General features: G+C 48.0%; 3 protein-coding genes across 9 annotated transcripts in view; 1 reads left to right on the forward strand and 2 right to left on the reverse strand.

Moving 5' to 3' along the window:
* The window catches only part of DNAJC7 (DnaJ heat shock protein family (Hsp40) member C7), a 29,456-nt gene extending 17,050 nt beyond the window's left edge, over nt 1-12,406 (reverse strand). Inside the window, exons 1-4 of one of the 3 annotated variants that reach the window (XM_060646077.2) lie at nt 12,127-12,404; nt 8,040-8,198; nt 996-1,084; nt 121-245 (exon numbers count right to left, since the gene is read on the reverse strand). In XM_060646077.2, coding sequence (XP_060502060.1) covers nt 121-245; nt 996-1,084; nt 8,040-8,068 — 243 coding nt within the window. In that variant the 5' untranslated portion in view covers nt 8,069-8,198; nt 12,127-12,404. Of the gene's footprint in view, nt 1-120; nt 246-995; nt 1,085-3,941; nt 4,072-8,039; nt 8,199-12,126 lie in introns of those variants that run through there. The other 2 variants (XM_060646076.3, XM_060646078.3) reach the window with 2 other exon arrangements.
* Nucleotides 12,407-14,695: 2,289 nt separating this feature from the next.
* NKIRAS2 (NFKB inhibitor interacting Ras like 2) lies at nt 14,696-18,914 on the forward strand. 2 transcript variants are annotated; one of them, XM_060646073.2, is made up of 4 exons: nt 14,696-14,826; nt 15,794-15,901; nt 16,302-16,543; nt 17,224-18,914. In XM_060646073.2, exons 2-4 carry the CDS (start codon nt 15,808-15,810, stop codon nt 17,461-17,463), a joined length of 576 nt encoding a protein of 191 aa, XP_060502056.1. In that variant the 5' UTR covers nt 14,696-14,826; nt 15,794-15,807; the 3' UTR covers nt 17,464-18,914. The 2 variants fall into 2 exon arrangements, with proteins under 2 accessions (XP_060502056.1, XP_060502057.1); XM_060646074.2 differs by having other exon boundaries at nt 15,798-15,901.
* Nucleotides 18,915-19,620: 706 nt separating this feature from the next.
* The window catches only part of LOC132687632 (uncharacterized protein C17orf113), a 49,969-nt gene continuing 47,450 nt past the window's right edge, over nt 19,621-22,139 (reverse strand). For 3 of the 4 annotated variants that reach the window (XM_060646072.3, XM_060646070.3, XM_060646068.3), the window contains 4 exons: nt 21,891-22,139; nt 21,130-21,323; nt 20,749-20,859; nt 19,621-20,283 (listed from right to left, as the gene is read on the reverse strand). The exon at nt 21,891-22,139 is cut by the window's right edge and continues 45 nt beyond it. In XM_060646072.3, coding sequence (XP_060502055.1) covers nt 20,047-20,283; nt 20,749-20,859; nt 21,130-21,323; nt 21,891-22,139 — 791 coding nt within the window. In that variant the 3' untranslated portion in view covers nt 19,621-20,046. The remainder of the gene's footprint in view (nt 20,284-20,748; nt 20,860-21,129; nt 21,324-21,890) is intronic. The other variant, XM_060646071.3, reaches the window with a different exon arrangement.

Genomic DNA, 22,139 nt, shown 5'->3' on the forward strand with positions numbered 1-22,139 from the left:
ACAGAGAATTTAATTGAAACAACCGGTCCTCCCCAGCTGATCCTTCCCCAACCATTTCTCCCCAGTCAATCCCCCCCAACTGCTGCCCCACTGCCCCAGCCAAGTGGTCACATCACGTACCCGGACGAAACTGTCATCCAACCTCACGGACTGCTGTGCATCTCCAAGAGCTTCCCGGAACTTTCCAAGCATCATCAAGGTGGCTGCTCGATTCCCATAATAGCTAGCATTTTTAGGACACATATCTACAGGAAGGGCAGAAGAAAGTAAAATACAGCTTAGCCAAGTCACTGCCTCAAAAACTGCGGGGCCATCTCCCTCAGAACTGTATTAGGGCAATCAAACTCTAACAGGAATGCAGACATACTCTGTTTAAAAGGCCATGGCCAAATTTTTGACTACTTGTGCAAATGGACAGCAGCAATGGTGCAACCAATGAAAAAGGAAGTTGCTTAAAAATAATTTACACTTAGCTTTAAAGTGCTCTGACTATCTTTTCAGGATAAAGATGGGAGATGTCAGCATATTCATCTTCTTAATGAATTGTATTTTATGTAATAAGACATGAAAATGAATTTGCATTTGTTGAATTAGGGGTAGAGAACCTGTAAGCAAGTTAGGTGAGAAACATGCTGACATGGGATTAAAATATGCTGGCAAATTGAGCACGGAAGTAGTTAAGGCTTGATAATATCTACAAGGGCCATTTTCTAAGAAAGTTAAATGAACTGGAAATGGCTGAGATGCATTTAGGCGGTTATCTTTTTGCCATTAGATCTAGAATTTCTGGAATTGCCTTTAAACTACCCATTTGAGCTAGAAAGCGTCATCCCTCATGAAGCCATTAAGTCCAAAAGAGTTCACATGCCATTAAGTCCAAAAGAGTTCATAACAGTTATGAACCCACTACGCCAAAGGCTACTTCTTCGAGAGGGGCTACTTATAATGGTATTCAGCAAATTTATCTTTCAGCATAGGCAGTAGGTCCTTCTCACCTATGGCTTTTGTATAATAGTTATAAGCTTCATTGTAATCTTTCTTGGCATAGTATGCATTTCCTTGTTCCTTGAAAGACTCTGCTTCCCTGAAAAGGAAAGAGAAAGAAGGGCACGTTATTTTACACAGGGAATAACCTCTGTAATCTCATGGGAGCAATCTTTGGTCTACAGCTCTGGGCATATTGAGCTGAAAGTTAGTGCGATACTTGAAGGAATTTATAGATTTGTTCGATGCTGTTTTTTGGGGGGGCTTTTTTTGGTCAGATACGTTTAAACTAAATGAAGAAAACCCCTCTTGTGTTGCCTGCCTTTCCTCACTATTCTGGCCTACAGTCACACCCCATACAACAGGCAAATTTAGACATCCTCTCACAGAAACTAAAAAATTTTTTAAAGTTTATCTATCTATCTATCTATCTATCTACCTACCTAAGTAATCTCTACACCCAACATGGAGCCTGAATTCGTGATCCCGAGATCAAGAGTTGCATGTTCCTCCAACAGAGCCAGCCAGGAGCCCCAGAATTTTTCTATTTATTTCCTTTCCACTGTGCCACAACTTCTGCCTCTTTAGCAACCATAAAAAATCAGTTACAGATCATTCCATTCTGGGGCAATGACTTCTTAATGTGAAATGGGTCACATCTTTAGAGTTCTAATGATCTGTTCTCTTGAAAACTGGCTCATGCATTTGTCACTGAAAGGACAAGCAGAGCAAAAGCAGGTGGCAAAGGAGTTAAAAGCAGAGCATATTGATGTTTAAGATGGAGGACGGAGTTGAGTGACAGCAGAGACCAAGAACGTGGGTAACAGGGACATAGGAGGTACAGCCTGCCGGGGATATGCTTTGAGAAGTACCCATCTACTGACACTCTGCCTATCACATCTGGGTGGGTTCTTACTGCCCCCTATACCGTTCCTACTGTACCTTGTATAACCACCAAGTGGGTAGTATCAGAATTTTTGCCCTACTCCAAGATCCATTTTTTGAAGCTGTACCATTAGACAAATTGTTCTTTCCAAAAGGAACAATGTTATGTGAGAATTCTACTCCAGACCAAGGAACTAGAATTAGGACATGACCAACAATGTTTCAAAAGAACTACTAACCTCTATCAAAGATACCCCAAATCATTCTAATGACTCAATTATCTTTGAGTGACAAAGATAATTCTTTACCAAAATGATTACTGCAATATAACTAAATATCTGAGCATTTTTGCTATAAGGAAGAATCTGTTTCTTTTTCTGTCCTCTACACACACACAAGAGAACGCAGTTCAAGGGAAGCAAGGACAAAAGTACCTAGTTAACTTTGGTGATGGTATGGGAGTTTACAGCTTGATTCTACAGACATCAGCATTGGGAAGATTTGTGATTTTTTTATTTACATATTTTAAACTACAAAGTAGCAAAGCTGCTCTCCTTTTAGATTGAGGCCCTCTCCCTTTCTATTCTTCTCCATCACTGTTCTGGCAAGCCCTACTAATGTGAAAAGGCTGCCAGAAGAAAGGAAAAACAAAATGGGAATGATCTACAAATGCTGACAGATTTAAACTGTGATGGACATGAATCTGTTTGAATAATTTTATTACACCAACTGTCACAATGCTGTAAAGAGGCCATCTGTTATTAAGTCCTCAAGAAAGATCCCCCAGCTGCAAGATTTACAGGACCAACTGCAACCTTTCTACATGGCAGACACCATCCTGTAACTCTATAAATTAAGCAAGGCACTATAAAAACTATGAGGAGCCTATTTTTTAAGAGCAGACATGCCAAGAGATCTGAAGAAAGGGTTTCCCCAACCCTGGATGCCAGAAGCTGAGTCAAACCACTGTGAAGACGTGAAGTGGTAAATTCAAAGCAAACACTGAAGATGTACCTGAAAAGATCTAGCCTCCTCTTTTAGGCTAGTGGCTAAGAATACGCAAATCCTAGAGGAAAGCCAAAGGCATCCAGGCACGTGAACAGACACTATCAGCAGTATAAAGCTTGTTAGTCAAAGGTGAAGCAATCTGCAGAGCTACAGAAAGGTGCTCTTTCTTTCCTGAAACACTAACACCCATGGATACAAGGAAGTTCAGCACTGGCTTTTAGTAAAAAGGCAAAGGATGATTTCTGTGGGAAGTCAGTATTAATTACTGAAGTCTGGTACTTTCCATATGTTATCTTCCCATCAGGTGTTTCACATTATTCCCATTTCTCATAGGAGTAAAATAAGGGGTAGAGGTTAAAAACTGGCCCAAGGTCAGGATGTGGAGCCACACCTGTCAGATTTCAAAGCCTGTGCGCTGAGCTATCTACTACGCTTAGCTTTCTCTCTAATGCTCATCTCTATCTATTGCCTAACTAAGACTTTAAAAATTAATCTGTCTTGCTAGGAACAAGACATGGGCAACGAGCGTGAATTTCTTCAAACTAAGACATAAAATAGCCACAGCATGTAAAATCCAACTCCAGGACTACAATCTGGATCTAAACAAGCTAAATGACATTCCTAACAATTAGTCACAGAGAGCAGGGCTCCTTTCTCTTTAAGATGCAAGACCTAGTGAACTGGACTTTGCCTCCCCCAAGAAATGCATTTCATTTTAGTAAATGGTGAGTAGATTCCATTCTAGAGCAAACAAAGCGAGTAATGTAGAGTCAGCCCACAGCAGAAAGAACAAGAAGAATTGTGTTGTGACAAGTTACCATGTTTTTAACCTCACACTGCACAGCATCAGGCCAGAATTAGCTATTCCCACACAATTGCCTCATGAAAAGGACTTATTTTCATAGAAACATGGTTGATTAACAGCTGCCTAAACAATGGGCACTTAGTGCTTTTAGGCTGAAGGCTTATTTTTTGCCTCCAGGTCCAACTCCCAAAGTGGAGTCCCTCCTCCATTTTGAACCTCCCCACCAAGTACGCGACAAGCTTTAACCAATGGGCCTGACCCTGTGAGACCAGTCGAGGAAAAAGTGGATCTTTGGAATCCAGCATGGCAGCAGCAAGAACTGAACAAGGCTGCATCAGGAACAATTCCAGGGTCAAATCCATTCAAGTCCTGCCCTGGGAGTCTGAGAAAGGGCTGAAGCTTGTTCAAGTTGCCCTTACAGCAAAGGGACTGAAGGATGAGATGTCAAAGGCGTGGGACTGGAAAAGAAGGAGAAGAGCTGGTTAACACCGGAATTGAGGGCAATCTGGCACTGGTATCTGTCACACCGCTTGCTGCCAGAGTCGATGGGTAACAAAGTGAGGTTACAACACGTACCTACCAAAACACATGGGCACTGAGAAAGAAGAATTAGGATTAATTAGGCTCACCTGGACTAACCAAAAAGAGGAAAGGATTCCAAAAGGGACTAATTAAGCTACCAATTATTTTCTAAGGCCACAAAACGGAATTCAGATCAAACCTTGAAATATAATATCACATCAAAATATAGACTTGGCCCTAACTGACCTGATGGAGCTATTAATAGCCACACTGTATCTCTAGTGCTTTTTCAGATTTTCAAAGCATTTCCAAGGAAGATCCTAGCCTCCTGAAGTGGTTATGGTGATACTATCACATGTCCTTCGGCAGAGGAAGAGCCGGAGAGGCATCCAAGGCAGCTGCACGCATTCCCTAACTCCAACAGTCTGGTGTTTCTTGCCCACTAGATCCTGTCAGCTGGCATCAAGGTTTTTAGATTAAAACTAATTTATCTAGTTTCCCACCCAATCTCTAAGCAGAATAAGCTTTGCCACTCTGACTCACCAGGAGACACAGGGAAAGAAAGACTCTAGCCTCCACCAAACCAGTCCTTTCTCTTTAACAGCCAGCAACAAATTCCTGTGAAAAGAGCCACTGAAAGATTTTCAAAACTCTCTATCCTCTTTGGAGGTTATAGGGAGGGTCCCAAACAACAGGATAGCACCAGAGGGCCGGCAGGCCTTCTCTCAAACATACAGATAAGCAGACTACATTCTGCTCTTAGTCTGCTTTGCTTTTTTAAAATGTATTTATTTTTTGGAAATAACTTCATCAAACTTCAGCAAACTGCAGCCTCATAACCTGCTCTTCTACACTACACATGTGTGAAAAATCTGTGTGTCCTCTGATCATGCAGTTATACTCTCTCTCCCAATTTAGCATCACAGATGCTAATTACTCCAACAAAAGGCCAAGGGAATCATTTGGTATCACACAGGTCTTAGTAGGGCTCAGCATTATGTGATCAAGTCAGACAACTAGGGCTTACAATCACCAGTCAACTTTGCACATTTACAGCTCAGCTAAATTAAACATACCTTAAAACACTGCAGCTGACATTGCGACATGACCCCAATTAGATGCTCTACAAAAATCTTCATTTTCTCTCTAAATATTCCAACTTGAACACTTAAACAAGATCTTTGCCTTAGGCAAACTAGTCTGTCTTTTAGCAATGAAAGAGTTATGCAGAGAATTTTACTCATCCGCTTTCATTAATGCAGGATTCACTGGGTGGCAGTTTTTAAAACATCCTCAATGACTTGGCTCTCTTTGGAACTGTTTCATGTTTCAGTATTTGTGAATTATTAAAGGAGGAATGAGATGCTTCATCACTTGTACCGTATCATTTTAAGATTTAATTACCTCAGTGCATGAAAAATACAGACTAACATAGGTCACTATTCTGTAATATTTGCAACCTAGGAAACACTAATCTGATTTTTGTATGACAAAAACATACCAGACTGCTTTTATCTATTTCAAGTATTTGGCTACAATAATATACTTTTAATAACATTCAGTTCTCCAAAAACCATTTATAATAGTTTAAATCAAAAGAAATGCAGAAGCTTGAATCTTTTTTTTTTTTTTTGCTCCTCTTTTTTTTGCATTTTCTTGACATATTCTGCTACTCTTAATGTGGAAGAAACATCTAAATGCTAAAATTACAACTCAGGACAAGATGATTTTTGTTAGAGCAAAGGAGTGTTTCAGGGCCTTTGATTTTGGAGACTATTTTATTGGCAGAAAGAATCTTAAAAAAAAGATATCTAGGGGCACCTGGGTGGCTCAGTCTGGTTAAACATCTGACTTGTGCTCAGGTCATGACCTCACAGTTGGTGGGTTTGAGTCCGTATCAGGCTCTGCTCTGCGTTAACAGCTTGGAGCCTGGAACCTGCTTCGGATTCTCTGTCTCCCTCAGTCTCTGCCACTCCCCGACTTGCACTCTATTTCAAAATAAATAAACATTAAAAAAAAAAAAAAGATATCTACTAACAATACTTTATATTGCCCATAAATCAACCTTTATGCAATCTTATTATAATTACTAATTCCAAAATGTCACCTTCACTCTGTGATTGTTGCACCCATTTCTTTTTTTCAGTCAAGTTTACTAGTTGCCCGTTGATCTAGAAATGTCCTCCACCCTTTAGAATTTACGGGATCTTGGCCAGTCTCAGAGTAGAAATTCCTTCCTCCTTCCCACAGACCAAGACCTCTTGTCCCCGAAGACATGTCATGGGCCTGTTTCATGCTGTACTCTCTCTGACCTCCACGACAATAAAGTAAAAAGAGCCCAGGAGCCTTACTTTTATTCCATCTCACCAAATGAGTAAACTGTTCTTTCTTTTGTAACTAGTCTAGGGATGAAGCGACAAGTTTTATAGGTGGAAGCCACATATGACTTGGAACAATTCCACAGATTCAGTGCTTGCTAAATGCAAGTGCTATATGCTGAGTGTGAATAAAGGCTTCATAATGGTCCAGCGAAAACAGAGGGTGGGCAGTCCAATGGCTACCAGTTGGTAAAAGTGGGCTACCCAGCATCCTTTACCCAATTTGCTTTAGAATAAACAGCTTCTGCTTTCACTTTAAAGCACAATTAAAATACCCAGCCTTCTCCTAAAAGAGAGGAGATCGAGATGAAGAAAACTCATTAACAACATACCAGTTCAAAGTGTTCTCTTTCTGGACATTCAGGGGGAAGCCTCAACAGGGGCAGAACCAGAAGGGACCAAGAGGCACCAAGTGGAGTCACAGATACAGGCTACACAAGGCAGTAGCACTCTCTACTGCTCAAGCAGGGAAGGACACCAGGCAACACCATGGAGTTGGCAATGTCTTATTCAGTGGGGGGGGGGGCGGGAAAGGCAACCAACTAATGGATCCATCCAGACGGAAATCCCATTAATGCAGGCAGAAAAGATAGTCATATGAAATAGCTGACTCAACCGTAATACATTCATGCTAGTTCCTTAAATGGGAGGTATCACAATCTGTGGCATCTACCTAATCTTCTTTACTCCGGGGAAGAGGAGACCTGGGGAAACAAGCTTCTCAGAAGCCACTCTTGAGTCCACATGGCATTGGCCTTTCAGCAATAGCCAGAGGCTTGTTTTCATAACACACTCCCAAACCCACCATTTTCTATCCCTTGGTTCCCCATTCTGTGAGACCCACTATTTCCCTCAAGGGGACATTAGTACACAACAAAAATCTAGAACTTAGGAACTATAATTAAGAAAAAAGCTGCTGAGGTTTTTTTCTTGGGGGGAGGGGGGGAGTGAGTGGGTAGAGATGAAAACCAGAGTGGGGAGTCTAGGTTGTCAACTGGTATGTTGCTTCCAGAGTTCTCTTGGTTCCTTATTTTAACAGGAGGATGACTATCTCCAACTGCCAGAGGAAAAACTCAGGACAGACCAAAAACAAGAGAAAATGCTGCTTGCCTCATACACCCCTCCCCCAAAGGCTAACAATAGAATCAGAAGAAATGGTTAACACTTTGTTGATCTGACAATCTAGCTTCCCCACAAAAACTTTAAGTCACACAACACCAGAATATTAGGTGTCAGAATTAGACTTTGAAAGTCGAATATTCCCCCTCATATTTTCATTCTCAAAAGCTTCAAACATTCATCCCCCTGCCAATGGTGGGATAAAACAGAGGAACTGTTATTTTGATCTGGATGGGGAAGAAAACAAATTGTCAATCCAATAAAATGAATAAACACTGAGATAATTTGCACGATGAATCCGGTCTTACTGCTGAAATTCAGACAGTTTAAAAGAATACCTGGAATGACCTCTAAGTAACTTCCACATCACTCAGCACTGAAGAAAAGGGACCAAACATTAGTGGAGTAAGGGAGAAATGGGCTCTCAGAGGGACTGTGCATCAGACCACAAGGCACCTAGGCAGCCGCTGACCATTGTTCTCCAATCTTCTAAAGTCCTAGAGAAAAAAAGCAAAGGCAAGTGCCCAGTACTCAGCTTTTAAAAACTTTTAAAATACTAGCTTCAATGGCTACACTCATCCCTGATTGGCTAGAATGTTCAAAAAGCCTGGGTTTTAAGCCATCAGAGTTCTGGTCGTTGGAATGGACTAGACACTAGAGCAACTGCCATTCAACTTGGCTCAATTTGGTTGGTATCTGGTTCTGGTTAGTACGTGGACCTGAATTAAAGCAAGGACAGAGAGACTCTTCCTCTGTGCTCTACCTTTGCTCTAGTTATGACTTAACAATTTTTTTAAAGATTTTATTTTTAAGTAATCTCTATACCCAATGTGGGGCTTGAACTCGACCCTGAGATCAAAAGTGACACTGAGCCAGCCACGTGCCCCTGATTTAACAATTTTGCCACTTGTTAAAATCAGATTCAATTCATTTGCTGGTTTGGGATTCTGTATTCCTAGGTTTATCCATTCCTTAACCATGACTTATTTGTCCCACCTCTCATTTCTTCACCACTGACCCCGCACTTAGAGTATACCAAAATGAAAATGAAGGCTGCAAACAGTGTTTTCACTGATTTGGGTTTAAGGTCAAAGATAATATCCCATTCAGCTTGCAGGCTTACTGAAACGTCTAGCTTCATTTCATGACCTTGAAGACAAAGTTTAGAGAGATAAATGTCTAAGAATTTAAAACAAAGTGAGGAAGAAGAGCTGGGGAAGACAACGAACGCTACAAGCTCTTCGGCTATGGCCACAAACACCAAAATGTGCCAGGAATCTGTAGTAAAATAAATAGCACCTACTGCAGACCCTGGGATATGGATTCAGGGTTCAGTGCTTCCCAGCAGCAATAGGAAGAGAAATAAAAAGCAAACTCTACAGAGCTTACAATACCTGGATACTAAGAAGGGACCTAATGTTCTTGCGTGCATTCACACATATATGGAAAAGATTATCAAAGAATCAGAAAAGGATGTTCTGTCTTCTAAATCTATGGCTTCTGTTTTCTTTCAGACCCTACTGTCCAGTCATGCCTGATATACGCTGAGATACAGAAGTGTTTCCTCTGTGGAGGAACGACTTGAAATCCTTCGATATTACCATAATAAAGACTACCTACGGTGACCTCCCCAGCCCAGGAAATGTGACCAGACAGCCTTCATTCAAGACCGGTATTCATACATTACATAAAGTAATCAGCATCTTCCCAGGAAAATGTAAGGCTTGAAATTAAATTAAATTAGCTGAATTGTAAAACCTCTGAAATTTAGCTCTCTGGCTCCCCAAGTAGCTTTATCTGTTTTGGTGGGCCAAGAGAAATAAATAATCTTCATGTTCAGAACGCTGATCTATTTTGGATGCCAACTAATACATCTTTTATTTTAGCCTCTCAGCTGCTATGGAGGAAAAAGAACTCTGTCAGAGTGACAAGCAAAAAAAATTGAAGTACATTTCTTTTCTCTCTAGAGACACTAAAATTAATGAAATAAAACATGTAGCCCTTTAAAATGCTGCAACCATGAGGCCCCAAGTCTTGAAAGCTCCTCTCGTTTTGCCGCTGTGGGACCATAACAATTTAGCAGCAGCAGCAAGCCCTTGAACCAAGATGCACAGAAGGAAGGATTCCTTGCTGGACTTCACAAAAACAACCCAAGAGACCCATCAACTCCGGTGTCCCCAAGTGAACTGGTAGTAGGACTGTAATAAGAGACACAAACTTGGCCAAATGACTAACCAAGCCAGATAGTAAAGGGCATCTGTAAGGGATGTTACTATCCCTGCCTTCTGCTATGGGTACACAGGATTCCAGGACACATGAAAAATGTAAAACTACCTTCCTCCAAAACTTCTACATCATCACTCCATTTTCAGCATTGGAAAACCATACATAACATGGTTTTTTCTTTAGATTCCAGTGCTTACTTACTCTCCAAGGATGCCTTATATGGCAGAAAGTCAAACTGTAATTTTTTTTTTAATTTCACTATACTTTCCTTTTGATTGGCTCACATAAGTGATATATAATAAATATCCATTTTTAGCCGTATCTAAAAGAGAGCTATATAAATATGTGTAACATGGAAGTCTATTTAGCAAGGATGTATCTTTTCTTAGTGGCAGATAAAACAACTGTGCGTTTTACAATCGATGACATCTTAAATTCCATGTAATAAGGCAGAGTTAACCTACATTGACACCTCTTCTACCAAATACCATGTTTTTGTGTGATGTGGTCACATTACAGCATCACCCATTTTGTGTTTCTTAATGTATCTTCAGGTTCATTTGCTATAATTTTATGTTAGAATATCCTCTAAGGCTGTGTGTTGTTTTTGTTTTGTTTTTGTTTCTGTTTTTTAAGGAAAAGGACCTGCTTCAGATAGAGGGCTGTGAAGTAAAACCCAAATTAGGGACAGTCCCTACATCAGAGATCTATATTATGTAAGAGAAGGTTTTTTTCAAATTACTACACATAGCCCAAGTCTCTATAGCACCAAAAAAAAAAACAAAAACAAAAACAAAAACAAAAAAAAAACCCCACTGAATTCTTCATAATCCCAAGTAAAGTAAATCCTTGCAATTAACGTAAGCTCGGTATGTACGGGAGGGGGAGGGGGAGGGGGAGGGGGCGGGGGCGGTTGTTTCCCGTTGTGTAGTTCCTTAATGATGCTTAATCCTCAACACCTGAGAAATAGGTACGCTGTGAAAACTCAAAACCAAGAAGAGAAAGAGACTAGACTCTGGCGTCCTGCCTTCTCTGATCGTCCCAAGGACTTACTACAACACTGTGTCAAGCCTCTCAGTTCTCAACAGACCTTGAGACACAGGCTGCAGTAAACTACCCTGAAGCTTGATAACTATTCATTCTGCCACCCTGAGTACCTCCCCGTATTTTAACTTGGATAATAAAAAATCCTCAGAACCCTGGTTTCAGATCTCATGCAGCCAGAATGAAGCCATACAGACAGGGTTTGGTACAAAGATAAGAAAGGCAAGGGAAGGAGACTGAGGGCACTGTAGTCAATTAATCTGCAGTTGATAAGGAAAGGGCCCCGCGCTTCCAGAACCATTTCGTTAATTCTCCTTCAGGATTAGGACAAGTATGACTACCCACAACTGTGTTCCAATAACCTGCCTTAGCTGTAGCCAGAATCCAGAGTGTTCTCGAAAACCACTCACTCAGCAGCTCCCTTGGCTAGTCCAGACTGGCAATCTCGAGCCACTGCGGCGGCCCAGCGGTGCCAACAGCGCCCAAGCAGTTGCCTTCCTCTCTGCTGCTTAACTTAAGAATGAACAGTCCTGGGAAGAATGAGGATCTTACTCCGGAAGGACGGAAGGGCCGGAGTTTGACGTGTAGAGCATGAGACAAACCCCTCACTCTTCCTTCTTTCTCTCTCATCTCCGATTTCTGGGGTACGGGGAGGGGGCACCAGGTCAATAATGGAGACACTCTCGGACCTAGGCTCGTGGTCGCTGGGATACATTACTGAGGAGAGGGGGTGAGGACAACACGGGCTTCGGAGATGCAAAATGCTGACAGACAACAATGCACAGAAGTTAACAAGAGCAGGCGGGGGTCGGGGGCGATGTAAGGAAGTCGTCATCGTCGCCGCGCAGCCTCCCCCACCCCACAACAGACCTCTGAGGTCCCCTCCGAGACCCGGCCTCTACACTAAGGGCGACATTCCTCCCTGCTTGGAGAACCAGGCCGTGCCTCAGCTCTCCAGCCAGGCGGAAGCAGGAGGGGAGGGCCGACCTCCGGGAGCGCCCCTTCAGGGGGTCCATCCGGACTTATCTCAGATGGGGGGGGGGGGTCGCGGAGGGCGGGGCGTCGCCTCAACACGGGCTGCATCACGGAAGGGACGGGTTTCCCGGGGCCACGGAGCTGAAGCTCGCCCCTTCCACTACCCTGCTACCCGGTTACCTCTTTGCTTCCTCGTCGTCGAGCAGCTCTGGCTCGGTCGCCGCCATTACCACATCGCACTCCGCGGCAGCCGCCATCTTACCGCCGGGACCAAAGAGGCGGGTGGGAGGCAGGCGGTGAAGAGCACTTCCGGCTGGAGCATCGAGCAGCTCGGCGGCGTTGCGCCCAGAGGGGCTCCCTCGGGCCCGTCTACCATCGAGAGGCTCCGCTTGGGGCCAGAGAGGCCTCCCGCCTCCGGAGGTCCACGGTGGTCTCCGTGCCGGGCCGGTGGCCCAGGGACGGTTCCTGTGCGTAGGAGGCGCCACTTTACCCGTGCGTCGGAAGTGAGGGCTACAAGAGGGTGATGCCTCTCTAGGCCTGAGCTCTTCTCAGTATTCTGAGAGCCTCGTTGCCATAGCAACTTCCAATCCTAGAGAGTCTCCAGTAAGGTTCAGGAGAGTCTGGGTTGGGTTGGGGACTCGGTGACCCAGGACTCTGGAGGGAAAGAGCCCCACTACTACCTTCCTGACCTTGGAGTGTGTTCACAGCTTCCTACCGGGAAAGGCAAGAAGAGACACTTTGAGCCCAGTTCCCCTAGCTTTCATCGGCCCTTGGAAGCCCTGCCCAACCAAGCCAGGGGAACGCAGGGCGTCTTCACCCCGCGCCTTTCATCCCCACTGGATCTCCAAGCAACAACTGGTTCATCACCCTAATGACGCTGACCCTTTAATGAGGCTGCTTTCATGTCAGCTGCCTGGGAGTGCCATCTCAGCATTAAGCCTAGGAAGGGTGGCACGGCGCCCCAGACCCTGCCCTGGAGTTTATAAGGCAGCTCTCAGGGTGAGGTCCCTGCTCCATAGTGTCCCCAGTACTCATCCTTTATGGAAACACCCTGCTCAGCACGCTTGTTTTGCCGAATGCAGTCTGGACTGGGAACTCGAACCAAGAGTATTCGTGGGTTTGAATAAAACCGGGGTTTTCTGAGGTTAAATTAAATTGGAGGAGTTTGAGGTTAAAACTTTTTAATTGAGAACTAAAGAAGGGGACAAGTGAATTTGGAAAGGATCTACTCCTTTCCTCCAGTAAAATAGTGTCATCCTCAGTAGGCTTCTTGAAAGGCCTCTGCCTATGGCAGTGCTAAGGGAGCAGAAACCACACCCACCACTGGCTAGAGAAGGTTGGGAGAGGCTCAGTGGGTGGGAAGAGAAGTCATTCAGCCAGCCAATCATTCACTAGTCTCTCCAAATGGCCTACTTGGGGAGTGTGCTAGATTGGGCGGATACTCACAGACCACCTGCCCTGCCTGCCAATGGGTCACAATCTATGGTCTAATGCAGGAAGCCAACCTGTCTGTGGACCATCTTCCCACTGTGTGTTCTTTGCATCTAAGCCAATTCATTTGCTCCCATAGCTTTCATTTGAGCTGTAGATGACCCTCAACTTTGTCAGTATTTCCAACCTAGACCTCTCACTTGTGAGTTCTAGATCAATATATCCAATTATCTACTGGATGTCTTGTATGTTTCACAAATCCTGGAGACATTTATATTTAAGTCAAATTTGTCATTCTCTCATTCCTCAACAACAACAACAAATGCTTTACTTATTTCTCTTTTCCTGAATTCCTTATCTTGTCAAGTGGGTTCACCAATTGGCCACCGAATTAGAAAGATAGGAGACATCATGAACGCCTCCTTTCTCACTCCTGACTCCCAATTTATCACCAAATCTTGTTGATTTTCCTACCAAATGTCTTCCAAATCTATCTGTCTCCATTCCATACCAAATCAGGCTCTCCTCATTTTTATTTTTAAAACTTGGAATACTACCATAGTCTCCTAACTGGCCCCTTGTCTCATCTCCATTCTTTACTCTTCTGCCAATGACCTTCCTAAAAGCAAAAATGATCATGTCACTTCACTGGCATAAAACCTGTCAATGGCTTTCCACTGCTGTTAGGATACAGTTTGAACTCTTTGACCTAACACACAAGGTCTTCGATTATTTGCCTCCTTTCCACCAACAACATTGAACCAAAACACTTGTAGTTCCAGAAAAATGCCATGACTTTTGCCATGTTTCCTCCACTCTTTCCTCCCAGACCCTTAAAATCTCAAAACAGGCATAACCTCCTCCAGGAAGTTTTCTGTGATGCCCACTGTCCCTGAAGTCCAATGTTTTTTGCTATGCTCCCATAGCACCTCCAAAATAGTTTTTACCATGCTGCCCTGTAGATATCTAGCTCCTCTAGACGGTGACGTTCTCATGAGCAGCAGCAACCTTGTCTAATTACATTTTTTCTCAGCATGTGGTTTTATACCTGGCACAGAGTAGCTGCTCAGAAGACATCTGACTAATAAACGATTGAATAAATGAAGCGTTACTGCACTATGGTAGCCTTTAGAGAAAGAACATTTGGGCATTAGAGACACCAGCCCCCTGTGTCCAAGTTGCCTAGAACCTTGTGCTCGCGTGTGCGGCCAGCCCTGGTGCCAGCTTTCTCCCCGTCATTCTCCCTTCCTGCCTCTGGGGGCGCTGTGTGCCCGGCTCCTGCAAGCTGCAGCCGGAATTGGTCCTGAAGGACGGAAGCTGGGGGGCGGGGCCAGACGGAGCCTGGAAGGACCCGGGAGGAAAAGCGGAGTGCTTGTGGCTGTGCTGCCCCTCCCCTAGTCCCGGCGCGCCTGGAGGGGCCCAGCCGGGGTGCTGCGAGGGCTCCGGGAGGTACGGAGGTGGCAGGCCAGGGTCGGTCACCGCATCCGGGCCGCTTTAGGTGGCGGGTCTCTGCCTCCGATTCCCTCTAGGGGCCCCCTCGGGGGTAAATCGGTGGCGGAAGCCCCTCTAGCAGTCTCACTTGGGGTATCCTTTCATTGTGGGGCCCAAATAGCGGGGTCCCCGAGCGGGGAGGCGGTCTGTATCGGGAGTTTACTCGAGAGGTCTCTGTTTAAGACACCTCTTGGGAGTGCCCTCTGTATCTGCTCTCTGAGGCAATCCTTGTCTGGGGTTTCTTCTGGGAAGCTTGTGTTTGGAATGCCTTCGACAAGATCTCTGTCCGGGAGGTTTCTGTGTCTGAGCCTCATTTTGGCTTATGAGTTCAAGGGCATCACAGATTTTCTCCTTTTCCCCTTAGATTCTTTCACTCTTTCTTGTGTGATGTTCTTCATCTTAGCCATGGACTTGACTGGGAATTAGAGGGAATTAATTGTCCAGATAAATCATACAGGAAAGCAAAATCCCATTCTCATTAGCTCACTCTCCAGACGAAGAGCGGCTTAAGACCAATCCACACAATATAGCATTCTTGTTTATTTCTCCATGGAGGCATGGCTCAAGACAGGAAGCTGAGTGGAGCTCCCTCCAGCTACTGGTCTTCCACATCCTGTGCACAGAAAGGAACCCGGCCAGTGGTTCCTTTAAACCAAAGACTCTCTTCCCCCTTTACGGCAACAATTACTGAAAACCCGCTCTGAGCCAGTTACTGATCAGGTGCTTGGAATGACAAAGATGAGTAAAGTACAGCCCACTGTCCAGTAGCGGCCAGAGACACATCACTCCAATACACCCTGACCACAGTAGGGGACAGACAGTGCTGAATCCCTGAAGTTCTGAGGTTCAGAACCTGGCTCTCAGTTATAGGAGATCTGCCCTCTGTTTTCATCCCACCTCACCCAGTGTGCTTCTCTTCTTCAAGGCAGAAGGCTAAGCATGGGGAAGAGCTGCAAGGTGGTCGTGTGTGGTCAAGCATCTGTGGGCAAAACTTCAATCCTGGAGCAGCTTCTATATGGGAACCATGTAGTAGGTGAGTGTTGTTGGGGGTAGGGACATGGTGGAAGAATAAGTAGGATGTGATCATAACATGAAAAGGCTAAAAGCTGCTGCTGATGGTTATTGTACCCCCAAAGAGTGAAATCTACATAACGACCTTAACCCCAGCATATTGAAATCTGGAAAGAGGAAACCCAATATTTGAGATAGCAAGGAAAAGCTCTCAGGTCACGCTTTTGCTTAGTATGGCGTTAGCATGAGATCCATGCTGTTCCCCAAGTCATCCAGTCTTGCCTGTCAGTCCCTGGCCCTCTGTCCCCAGCCCCACATTCCTTTCTTTCCCTGGCTGATTGGCCTGTTAGGATATACTCAGTCACCCACGTTTCCCATCTTCCTTCTTTCTACAAACAAGTTTTTTCCTCATTTTGCCCCAGGTTCTGAGATGATTGAGACACAGGAAGACATCTACGTGGGCTCCATTGAGACCGACCGGGGGGTGCGGGAGCAGGTGCGTTTCTACGACACCCGGGGGCTCCGGGATGGGGCCGAGCTACCCCGGCACTGCTTCTCCTGCACTGACGGCTATGTCCTGGTCTACAGCACGGATAGCCGAGAGTCCTTTCAGCGTGTAGAGCTGCTCAAGAAGGAGATCGACAAATCCAAGGACAAGAAGGAGGTGTGTGTGGGGATCCCTTCTCCACCTTTCCAGCCTCATTCCAGCTTCTGGGGCTCTGAAAGACATATCCACGGGTGGGGTTAGGAGAAAGAGTGGGCCCTGGGCTGGCTCTGGGGAGCCTGGCATGGCTATTTTTCATTCCTATCCCAGGAGGTAGGGTAGGAGCTAGAGGGGGGATGGAGGCCACTGGAGGGTGTCTTCACCCCTACAGGTGGCTGTATGTTGAGGCAGCTCAACCAAAGAGGCTTTCCTTTAGTTTTAGAGGTTTCTGACCTAACTTTGGGAGCCCCCACTGATCTTTCTTTATGATGGTTCTTTGCTCTTATCCTTCTGTTCCCAAATCCCCCTTTAAGCTGCAGGTGTTTGGGGAATGTTCCCTCACCAGTTGTTTAGCCAGAAACAGACTGATTGCTCGTAATGAGCAGGCACGGGTGACACAGGGCTTATAAGAGAACTCCTGGAGGGAGGGCCAGATGGAGGGTAGAACTTAAACAGAGGAAGGAGAATAAAAAGCAACCATCTCCCTCTCCCCAGTCATTGTTTCCTATATAAGAAGAGGCAAAACGTTAGCTATTGAGACTTTTTCTTCTGTTAGGACTTCTAGGTCGTTGCCAACCCTCACACCCAACTCTGAGGCCCATGGTACATCCTCAGGCCTCTACTCTGTCCCTCTTCCCCAGGTCACCATCGTGGTCCTTGGCAACAAGTGTGACCTACAGGAGCAGCGGCGTGTAGACCCAGACGTGGCTCAGCACTGGGCCAAGTCCGAGAAGGTGAAGCTGTGGGAGGTATCTGTGGCTGACCGCCGCTCTCTGCTGGAGCCCTTCGTCTACCTGGCCAGCAAGATGACCCAGCCCCAGAGCAAGTCTGCTTTCCCCCTCAGCCGCAAGAACAAGGGCAGCGGCTCCTTGGATGGCTGAAGACCTGTCATCCTTCCTCCACCTTCCCAGCCTCCTTCCAGCTTCTGGGGCTCTGGGAGATATATCCAGGGGTGGGGTTAGACAAGCTGTCCTTCCCAGGCCAGGCAGCTGGGCTGTCCCAGGCTCAGGTCGCTTTTGCTCCCTCCCAGCCTTGGGAAGTGGAGATAATCTAGGTTAGTGCCCCCAAAGCCTCCCTCCCCACCAGCTCTCATCATACCTGCCCTCCATGACCTGGGGCAGTTGTGGTCAATGTCCCTTTCCACCTGCCCTGGACGGGAAGCTGAGCTGCCATGCACAAGTGCCCAGTCTAGGCTCTGGTTCCTGTCACAGGGGTCCCCCACCTGTGAGCTTTCTGCCAGTGACAGACAGACACACACACACACACTCATACTCATGGCACCAGACTGGACTCCAGAGGAAGGGCGTCCAGGTATTATGTATGTGCATGTAGACGTGTGCACAAGTGCATGTGTGTGCATGCTGGTGTCCAACTCTGACCCCCTCACCTTTCTCCTGTCCTCTCCTTGGCTGGAAGAAGCCAGCCTCCTGGGAAGTGTAATTTTCTGCTTTAACTCCCCCCCCCCCCCACCCCCCAATTGTTTTGCTTCTTCTTCCTGCTCAGGGAGCACATGGCCCTTATTGGCTGAGGTGGAAAGGAAGGATGGCTGGGCTTCACCAGCTGGCTTTGGGACCCTGCAAGTCCTTTCCTCTCTCTGGGTTTCAGTTTTCTCATCTGTAAGGTGACGGGAGTTGCTTAGATGATCTTCTGGATCCTTTCCAGCCCTCTGATTTTATAATACCTGTGGCTTGGGGCTGGCTCTTACTGTACCCTTTGCTTCTCCCTCTTCAAGGTGCTATGCCCACTGGCCCTGGAGGCTGAGACACTGCTCTCCCCCAACCACCAGGGGGCAGGCGTGCACTGCCTCTAGCTGCCAGAGCGGCCGCCCGCCCAGTGCCCGATCAGCCCACCTCACACCCGGTGGGGCCTGGCCTTCACCCCTTCCTGTGGTTGTTTTCAGCTGATAGCTGGACTCCTATTTATAAATTACCTGTGTTTATATGCCTGCTGCCATGGTGAAGGCTGGACAAGGTGCTCCTCTAGCCCTTCCTTACCTCAGATGCCTGAATAGAACAAGGCAAACCAGTAGCAGCTTCTCAGGAGCTGACAGATCTGTCGGGGCTCAGAAGGGTGGTTACACTTTCAACATGCTATCAAGTGAGCTTGTAACCCACGACTTCCCGTGTCCACTTCATGCTTCTAATGTGCACACCCAGCAGAGATGAGACACCAGAGCCAGAGCCAGGTGACCTCTAGTCCACACCCCTTCTCCCCGGGATGGGAGAGGTGAATAGGGCAGGGCTGGGTGAGTCAAATTAGGGCATCTACAGGCTCGGGCTTGAATTCATTTATTGATGCATTGGACACAATAAAACCACAACTGTTATCAAAAGGTTCCCCTCCCCTCCCCCCTTCTTGTCCTCCCATTGGAAATATCTAAAAAAGGAAAAGATACAGGTGGATACTGGCAAAGTCCCATATTGTGGGGTGACAGAGCAGTGCTGGGGGGTGGGATGGAGGTTGTGACATTAACTTTGACAGCATGAAAATGGGTCTTGAGTGTGTCAGCCTGGATCCCAACACTCAGCTTCACAGTGAGGGGGCAGGATTCTGCTTGGGAGGAGGGGAAGCTGGATTTAGTGCTGGGGACCGGTTTGGGGTGAGGAGCCTGAGGGGAAAACTCTTTTGGGAGCCCTGGGGGAGGGGGGGTTGGTGTTAGCTGGGTCCATAGTCTGGAAAGATCCAATGCCCACCACCACCCTCCACCCCCAGCTGGGGTTCAGGAGAAATCAATGAAAGGCTGAGGAGAGAGCTTGTGTGGGATTGATGACCTCTGTTAAAACTGGGCCCAGCCGGAAAATCACCCTCCCCTACCCCTCTCCCAGCCCTGTCTGATCACAGCAGAGGAACCCCAAAATCTCTCAGCCCCAGCCCCACCCTGGCTTTGCTCCCTGCCCCCCCTTTCTCCTCCACAGTCTTCTTCCACTCCCCCAGGGTCACCTTGTCCAGATAGCCTTGAACCCTGTCCAGCTTGAGACCCCATCTGCCACCTCCAGTGATTCTCCAGAGAGTCCAGTGAATGGAGAGAGGGCCTCTTCTCTAGACTTCTTGCCAGGCTCAAAGTTAAGATTCCTAGGACCTCTGACCATGGGGTTCTAGGTCTCAGGTGGGGGAAATGAGAGCACCATGGGGCTGGGGCTAGGATTTTGCATAGATCTTTGGGATTTCTCAGTTTGCTCCCTGTAAATCAGGCTGGGCAATGCAGGGGAGCCCAGTGCCAGCCTGAGGAGGCTGGGGAGAGGAGGGTTGGAAGGTCCTGGGCCAGGAGGGTTGTAGTTGAATCCGTAGTCCAGACTGGGCAAAGGGCAGCTGCCCTTAAAACTAGCCCAGCTCTTCCTAGATTGGGCAGGAAGCTTTGGCTGTAAATGGCAGTCTCCTAGGGGATGGAGGAAACTGAGGCATCTCGGGAAGAGGAGGCAAGGACAGCGACTGCTGGGTGCCAAGCACCGGCCTCCCCAGGAAGCCTAGTAGGGGGCAAAAACGATGGGCCCTGTGGCAGGGCGGACGGCTCCTGCTGGGGTGCGAAACAGAGCCGGGCCCAGGATGGGAGCTGGGAAGAGGGTGGTGGCTGCTGTGGGGGCAGGCCTGAGGGCCAGGGGCCCTGGCAGCGCACAGATGGCTGCGGCAGCGGCGGGGATCGGGCTGGGCAGGAAGCGGGCTGCAAGTGTCTTGGTGAGTTGCTTCTGCAAGGCTAGCTTCGACTGCAGAGGAGAGAGAATGGACACAGTCTGACCCAGGAAAATCCCAGCCCTCCCGGGGCCCCATCCTTGGGCGTTCTGTTGCAGGAAAGACGTGCCTTTTAGGGTTCCAAACCTAAACCCTTCCCACCCCCAAAACATCATTCCAAAGGGCTTTCTCCAGCACCTGTCTTCCTGCCCAGAGGAAGGAGGCTATGGGGGGTGGGGGCAGAGATGGTCTCTAGGAGATGCACGCCCACTCCTCGCTCTTGACCCAGAGATTACTATCCTCGGCCCACCTCCCCGGAAATTCCACTGGGCAGATCCCAAGATGGTCCAAAACCCCAGCCCGACTCTCTGCCCAGGCAGCCTTAAAGGGGGGGTGGCTTCCTTCCTGCCCCACCCCACCAGTCCCCCCCAGCTTGCCTTTCTGGCCCATCCTCTCCCCTCTTGACCCAGGGCCCAGCCCTGTCGCCGGGAGACAGATACCTTGAGGATACTCACAGCCAGCGCTGCATGTTTCTGCAGCTTGCTGTGCTGGCTGGAGGGCTTGGGGGGCTTCCCAGCCAGGCGGTCTTTGTGCCTCCTGCTGCTCAGGTGCTAATGGACAGACAGACAAACTGGCAACAGGATAAGGAAGCCCAAGGACCCCTAGATGACTATCATCCTCCACTAGCTAACCCTTCCTCACCCATGGGTCACACGTCGGATGCACACCTACTGGGTATCACCGTGGGAAGGGGAGGTGAGACCCAGCCTTGGCCCCTCCAGGAGCCCACTGCCCCTCCAGCCTCCCTCTTCTTCCTCCCTGGCTCCCTCCTGTCACCTGGGACCGGTCCCACCCCTCAGCCCTGCTCTGGTTTCTCCCACCTGCTTGAGTTGGGTCTCTGAATTGACCTGGAGCTGACACAGGGCACAGTGAAAGGGGGGGCTGGGCCCCTGTCGGCCGCCCTGGCCCCCTGCCACTCTCTTGGCCTTGTGTCCACCTCCCCGGGGCACAGGGCGGCCCCGGCCCCTTCGAGGAGCACCTCGCTGACCTTCCACCATCCACCGGTGCTTGGCTCCTGAGAGAGAAGGAACAACAGCCCCAGCCTGTCAGCACCCAAGAAGGGCTCCAGGGCAGGGGAGATGCCTCTGAACCAGGTCAGGCTGGCTGCCCCCTTAAGCCGCCTGCACACGCTCTCCCCTCCAGCCGCCTGAGCGTTCTCTTCCCCACCTCCGCAGGGGCCTCCCAGCTTCTCTTGTCCCCCCCACCCCCAGCCTCCCCAGAACGGCTCCCTGCAGGGGAGCCTTGTGGCTTCCCTTTGCTCCCATCTCAGTGCTTTCCTTCTGGGTCTAAGATAGATGGAGGAGGAGCTTCCTGCCTTCTCCCAGCGACCCTTCAGTTCCTGCTGCCACAGACTTCTCTTCCCAATTCTCCCGCTTCAAGCATTAGTGGGAGGACCCCAAATGACCACCCAATCACAGCTGAACACAACACCTCTGTCATGAAGCCCTTGGGCAAAGTGCCCAGAAACTCCAGCCTGCCTGCAGCTGTGGAGGGGGTCTCCCTGCCCCACTCCTCCCTGGACTGGTTGGGGGGGGGGGGGGCGGTGAGGGTGGTGGGGGAGGGAGAGGGGCACGGCACTGACCTGTGTTGTGAGCCTGAAGCTGGGAGGCGGAGTTCACTGTCACCTTGCACGTGGGGCAATAGAGGCGTCCCTTCTCGCTCCTGCCCTCCCCGTTCACACCGTTTCCCACAGCAGCCACTGCGGGCTCAGGCCCTGGTGCCTCTCTCCCAGGCTCGGGAGAGCAGGGTGGGCAGGAGGAAGAAGAGGAAGAGGAGGCAGCATCCAAGAGATCTGAGTGAGCCGGCTCCCTCGGCGTGGGGTCCAGAGTCA

The sequence above is a fragment of the Panthera onca genome, chromosome E1, assembly GCF_046562875.1.
Source record: "Panthera onca isolate mPanOnc1 chromosome E1, mPanOnc1 haplotype 2, whole genome shotgun sequence".
NCBI lineage: Eukaryota > Metazoa > Chordata > Mammalia > Carnivora > Felidae > Panthera > Panthera onca.

Excerpts from the sequence above, each read along its gene's own strand:
- NKIRAS2 (XM_060646073.2), top strand. The coding sequence starts at position 15,808 with ATGGGGAAGAGCTGCAAGGTGGTCGTGTGTGGTCAAGCATCTGTGGGC. Across the intron at positions 15,902-16,301 it reads ATATGGGAACCATGTAGTAG|GTTCTGAGATGATTGAGACA; the intron begins GTGAGTGTTGTT and ends ATTTTGCCCCAG. Across the intron at positions 16,544-17,223 it reads AATCCAAGGACAAGAAGGAG|GTCACCATCGTGGTCCTTGG; the intron begins GTGTGTGTGGGG and ends CCTCTTCCCCAG.